The following is a 6,380-nucleotide window of genomic DNA, read 5'->3' as shown; positions in this document are numbered from 1 at the left end:
CTGAGTTTGATTATTTCCTGCTGTCTACTCCTCTTGGGTGAATTTATTTCCTTTTGTTCTAGAGCTTTTAGGTGTGCTGTCAAGCTGATATTGTGTGCTCTCTCTAGTTTCTTTTTGGCAGCACTCAGAACTATGAGTTTTCCTTGTAGTACTGCTTTCATTGTGTCCCATAAGTTTGGGTATGTTGTGGCTTCATTTTCATTAAATTCTAAAGAGTATTTAAATTCTTTCTTTATTTCTTCCTTGACCAAGTTATTATCGAGTAGAGTGTTCTTCAGCTTCCACGTGAATGTTGGCTTTCTATTATTTATATTGTTATTGAAAAGCAACCTTAGTCCTTGGCGATCTGATAGGATGCATGGGATAATTTCAATATTTTTTTATCTGTTAAGGCCTGTTTTGTGATCCATTATATGGTCAATTTTGGAGAAGGTACCATGAGGTGCAGAGAAGAAGGTATATTCTTTTGTTTTAGGATAAAATCTTCCATAGATATCTGTTAAATCCACGTGTTTCATAACTTCTGTTGGTTTCAATGTGTCTCTGGTTTCTGTTTCCAGGATCTGTCCATTGATGAGAGTGGGGTATTGAAGTCTCCCACTATTATTGTGTGAGGTGCAATGTGTGCTTTGAGCTTTACTATAGTTCCTTTAATAAATGTGGATGCCCTTGCATTTGGAGCATAGATATTCAGAATTGAGAGTCCCTCATGGAAGATTTTACCTTTGATTTGTATGAAGTGCCCCTGCTTGTCTTTGGGTGGGAAGTCGATTTTAGAATGGCTACTCCAGTTTGTTTCTTCAGACCATTTGCTTGGAAAATTGTTCTCCAGCCTTTCACTCTGAGGTAGTGTCTGTCTGTGTCCCTGAAGTGGGATTCCTGTATGCAGCAAAATGTTGGGTCCTGTTTGTGTAGCCAGTCGGTCAGTCTATGTCTTTTTATTGGGGAATTGAGTCCATTGACATTAAGAGATATTAAGGAAAAGTAATTGTTGCTTCCTTTTATTTTTGTTGTTAGAGTTGGGATTCTGTTCTTGTGGCTGTCTTCTTTTAAGTTTGTTGAAGGAGTACTTTCTTGCTTTTTATAGGGCGTAATTTCTATCCTTGTGTTGGTGTTTTCCCTTTATTATCCTTTAAAGGGCTGGATTCGTGGAAAGATATTGTGTGAATTTGGATTTGTCATGGAATACTTTGGTTTCTCCATCTATGGTAATTGAGAGTTTTGTTGGGTATAGTAGCCTGGGCTTGCTTTTTGTTCTCTTAGGGTCTGTATAATATCTGTCCAGGATCTTCTGGCTTTCATAGTCTGGTGTAATTCTAATAGGTTTGCCTTTATATGTTACTTGACCTTTTTCCCTTACTGCTATCTTTATTTAGTGCATTTGCTGTTCTGATTATTATGTGTCGGGAGGAATTTCTTTTCTGGTCCAGTGTATTTGGAGTTATGTAGGCTTCTTGCATGTTCATAGGCATCTCTTTCCTTAAGTTAGGGAAGTTTTTTCCTATAATTTTGTTGAAGATATTTATTGGCCCTTTAAGTTGAAAATCTTTATTCTCATCTATACCTATTATCCTTAGGGTTGGTCATCTCATTGTGTCCTGGATTTCCTGGACGTTTTGAGTTAGGATCTTTTGGCATTTTGCATTTTCTTTGATTGTTGTGCCCATGTTTTCTATGGAATCTTCTGCACCTGAGATTCTCTCTTCCATCTCTTGTATTCTGTTGCTGATGTTCGCCTCTATGGTTCCTGATTTATTTATTAGGTTTTCTATCTCCAGAGTTGTCTCCCTTTGGGTTTTCTTTATTGGTTCTACTTCCATTTTTAGGTCCTGGATGGTTTTGTTCAATTCCATCACCTATTTGTTTGTGTTTGCCTGTAATTCTTTACAGGATTTTTGTATTTCCTCTTTAAGGACTTCTACCTGTTTAGCAGTCAGTGTTCTCCTGTATTTCTTTAAGTGAGTTATCAATGCCCTTCTTAAAATCCTCTACCAGCATCATGAGATGTGATTTTAAATCCGAATCTTAATTTTTGGGTGTGTTGGGGTATCCAGGACTTGCTGTGGTGGGAATACTGGATTCTGATGATGCCAAGTGGTCTTGGTTTCTGTTAGTAAGATTCTTACGTTTGCCCTTTGCCACCTGGTAATCTCTGGCATTAGTTGTTCTAGCTGTCTCTGGCTGGAGCTTGTTCTTCCTGTGATTTTTTTTTTTGCCTTTGTCAGCACTCCTGTGAGTCCAGCTCTCTTCTGAGTTTCAGAGGTCAGAGCACTCTCTGCAGGCAAGTTCTCCTTTTTCTTGCAGGGAAGGTGCAGAGAGGTCTGGAGCTCAGCTCTCCCTCCTGGCTGAAGACAAAGGCCTGATGGGACCCTGACCAAGAAGCTCTGTTGCTTCTGCCTCCCTGCACGCTCTCCTGTGCTGACTGGACTCTGAGAGACCCGGGGTACAAGATCATACTCTCACCTGAGTCCCGGGTTCAGAGCCCTCTCCGGAGGCCTTCTCTCCTCTGGCAGGCAAAGGGCCCAGATACTGTGTTTCAGCTCCAATTCCTAGCTGAGTCCCGGGGTTAGAGCCCTCCCTGGAGGCCATCGTATTTTTATTGAGACCCTAATTTGTGGCAGGTTCTGGGCTAGACATTGGAAATTCATTAGTGAACCCACCAAGGAAAGATCTGCTTCACTCTATTTGTAGAATGGCATCTTCCCAGCATAACAGCCATAGGAAATTGTAGCAGAGCAGCTTTGACTACTTGCAAGCACCCCTCACGATCAGGCCTGTTGCCACTCCTGATAGAAGCAGGTAGAGAGAGTCCTTAGGTTAGATTGGAGATGCCAGGCACTCCTGCCTATACTTTCCTCTTAGTTTTGTGTAACTTTGCTAAACTGCATGTGGTTCAACAGTCTTGTGAGGTGATAAGACCATACATACAATATGAGGAATGGAGTGTGGTGGTGGTGACTCCTATTTATGCAGCTACAAGTAAGTGATCCATGCTAGGTGAGGCATTTTAGTGATGTGATTGCTTTGGGGGCCACCTAGGCACCCCAAAGTAACGCTTCACGTATGCCTATAAATGAGCAGAGAAGAACTCATGTTACACTTTTATGGAACTCAAATTGGGCAGGAGCTGATGCAGAAGCCACGGAGTGGTGTTGCTTGCTGACTTGCTCTTCATGGCTTGCTCAGCCTGCTTCTTTATTGATCCTAGGACTATCAACCTAGGGCTTGTCCACACAATGGGATGGGCCATCCCATATTACTAATTAAGAGAATTCTCTACAGGTTTGTCTACAGCCAATCCTTTCAGAAGCAATTTCTCAATTGAGTTTCCTTCCCCTCAGATGATAAGAACCATGCCAAGTTGCCATTGACATTAACATAAAACTAGCCAGCACACTGGGATTTGAGGCATGTGCCAGCAGCTTTGGCTATGCTTATGTCTAGGCTGGGTCCAAGACAGATTAACTAACTATGCACTCAGTGAAATAGTATATCTCACCTCTCATAATCAAAAGACAACCCAGTTTTATACCTTTGTCACTTTTGCTCTGGCTTAGAGTGGTCACTATTTCCACAATGTGTTCTTCTGTTTCACAATTCTTCCTGAAATGCCTAGAAAAATCCTGCCCCATTTTCAAAGATGTTACCATGGTGATAAAAACCATACCTACAGGTCATTGCTTCTGAAAGAAGACCACTCTTGCAGCTAGTTTCCTGAAGGCACTTTTGACATCCTTGTTCCGAAGACTATAAATTATGGGGTTTAGCATTGGAGTCACCACTGTATAGAACACAGACATTATCTTATCCTGTTTCTTCCTGGTTTTGGTGTTTGGCTGCATATAGTTAAATATTGCAGACCCATAGAAGAGGACAACAACAATGAGGTGAGATCCGCAGGTTGAAAACACCTTGAGTCTCCCCTCTCCAGACTGCATCTGGATCACAGTGGAGATGATGTTCCAGTAGGAGATGAGGATGAGGGAGACAGGTGCTAGGAGGATTACCACACCCATTGCAAAGATGGCCATTTCTGTGCTGTAGGTATCTGCTGAAGCCACCTTCAGGAGTGCAGGAAGTTCACAAAAGTAATGGCTGACTATGTTCTGCCCTTGATAGGGAAGATGGAAAGCAACAGAAATATCTACCAAACATACTAGGAGCCCACTGGCCCAGGACCCTAGGGCCAACTGCAGGCATAGCTGTTGGGTCATGATGGTGGAGTAGTGCAGTGGTTTGCACACAGCCACATACCGGTCATAGGACATCACCGCTAGCAGTGCACACTCTGTACACCCAATCTGAAGGGAGACAATTACCTGTGTCACACAGCCCCAAAAGGAAATAGTTTTCCTTTTTACCAGGAAGTGGGACAGCACTTGAGGAACAATGCTATTTGAGAAACACAGATCTGCGAAAGAAAGATTTCTAAGAAAAAAGTACATGGGGGTGTGGAGTCGAGAATCCGTGAGGATGAGGACAATGATGAGCAGGTTTCCAAGTACAGTCAGAATGTAAATGATGAAGAAAAGGATGAACAGGAGGATCTGAGTCTGTGCATCTTGTGAAAGGCCCAGCAACACAAACTCATCTACAAAGCTCTGGTTTTCTCTTCCCATTGAGATGTTTTTGTATCTACCTGTTTGTCAGAAACAATAAGAATGCAGTATGATTGAGTTCATGACCTTCAATCATATAGAAGGGGCTTGCGTTAAAAGCGATGTGTAATTGGGTAGTTCTAGGATTTTATATTTTTCTTCTAACATGTTCTAATTAACATATATGCTTATTTTTATTCTGTGGTTTATGGTGTACAAATAGCCTCATCCCCCATCCTCCAAATCCTCCTTATAACCACTGCTTTTTTTTTTTTAAGACCACTGCTGGTTTTTAAATAGATAAAATGCAACATAGTTTAAATCCTCCTGGGAAGGCTGGAAATATGTCTCTGATGTTAGGAGAACACCCAGGTTCAACTCTCAGCACCTGCATGGCAGCTTATAAATGCCTTTAGCTTTTGTCTGAGAGGTTATGATGCCCTCTGTTGGTCTCTGAAGGTATTGGACACATACATGCTGCATAGACATAAATGCAGACAAAACTGTTCATAGACATGAAAAAAATGAAAGTTTCTGGCTAGTTTTGACAGGAGGGTTAAAATTCATATATGAAAAAGAAAAATCAACTTAAATTTTATGCATGAAACAATTGTTCATGAAACAATGAAGAAAATGAGTTGCACTTGTGATATATGTGGAAAGGTGTCTGTGAAATAATAACGTGATTATGACAGTATTGGAAGAGAACATTTGAGGGAGATGCTAGATAAAAGTGACATTCAGCATATATCAAAGAAAATATAAACTAAGTTCAAAAATGGTATTCCAAAGAGTGTACAGAGACTATTAAGAAGAAATGTTGATGCGCAATGTGTGCAGAGAGTTAGTACTTCAAATATTAAGGCATTATTAAAGAATTTATTTACATCATAGTAATTCAGATAATAGTATCTCTGTGAAATTAATAGAGAATTCACAATCAAACTCAAGAATAGTTTGGGGATATGCTCATGGATCGGTAGGATTAATATAGTTAAAATGGTCATCTTATCAAAAGCAATCTACTGATTCAATAAAATTCCTATCAAAATTCCAACACAATTTTTTACGAACATTAAAAGAGCAATTCTCAACTTCCTAAGGAAAAATTAAAACCCCAAATCAATCCTGTACTATACAAGAACTCCTGTAGTTATCACCATCCATGATCTTAAGCTGTATTACAGAGCAATAGTAATAAAAACTGTATGGTATTGGTACAGAAAAAGACACATTGTTCAATGGAATCAAATTGAGGACCCTGAAATAAACCCACACACCTTTGGACACTTGATTTTTTTTTGATAAAGAAGCCCAAGCCATACAATGAAAAAAAAAGTATCTTCAACAAATGGTGCTGGTCTATCTAGATGTCTGCACGTAGAAGAATGGAAATAAATCCATATTTATATCACCCTGCACAAAACTCAAATCCAAGTGGATTGAAGACCTCAACATAAAACCAGATACAGATCTAATAGAAAAAAAAAGTGGGGAAGAGAACACATTGGTGTTCAAAAACTTCCTGAACAGAAAATTAATGGCTCAGACTCTAAGATGAACAACTGACAAATGGGAATTCATGAAATTGAAAGTCTTCTGTAAGGGAAAGGATACAGCCAATAGGACAAAATGGCAGCCTATAGATTGGGAAAAGATTTTCACCAACCCTATATCTAACAGAGGGATGATATCCAAAATATATAAAGAACTCTAGAGGTTAGACACCAACAAACCAAATAACCCATTTAAAAATAGGGTACAGAGTTAAACAGAATTCTC

The 6,380-nt window shown here is 39.9% G+C and overlaps 1 protein-coding gene across 1 annotated transcript; it reads right to left on the bottom strand.

Annotated features, from left to right (window-relative positions):
• Positions 1–3,614: 3,614 nt before the first annotated feature.
• On the bottom strand, positions 3,615–4,704 carry LOC110324760 (olfactory receptor 2D3). Its single transcript, XM_021202442.1, has one exon. It carries the CDS (start codon positions 4,617–4,619, stop codon positions 3,675–3,677), a length of 945 nt encoding a protein of 314 aa, XP_021058101.1. The 5' UTR covers positions 4,620–4,704; the 3' UTR covers positions 3,615–3,674.
• Positions 4,705–6,380: the final 1,676 nt, after the last annotated feature.

This window comes from Mus pahari, chromosome 1 (assembly GCF_900095145.1).
Source record: "Mus pahari chromosome 1, PAHARI_EIJ_v1.1, whole genome shotgun sequence".
Taxonomy (NCBI): domain Eukaryota; kingdom Metazoa; phylum Chordata; class Mammalia; order Rodentia; family Muridae; genus Mus; species Mus pahari.
The sequence above is the reverse complement of the archived record's forward strand: the minus strand, read 5'-3'. Positions and strand labels throughout refer to the sequence as shown.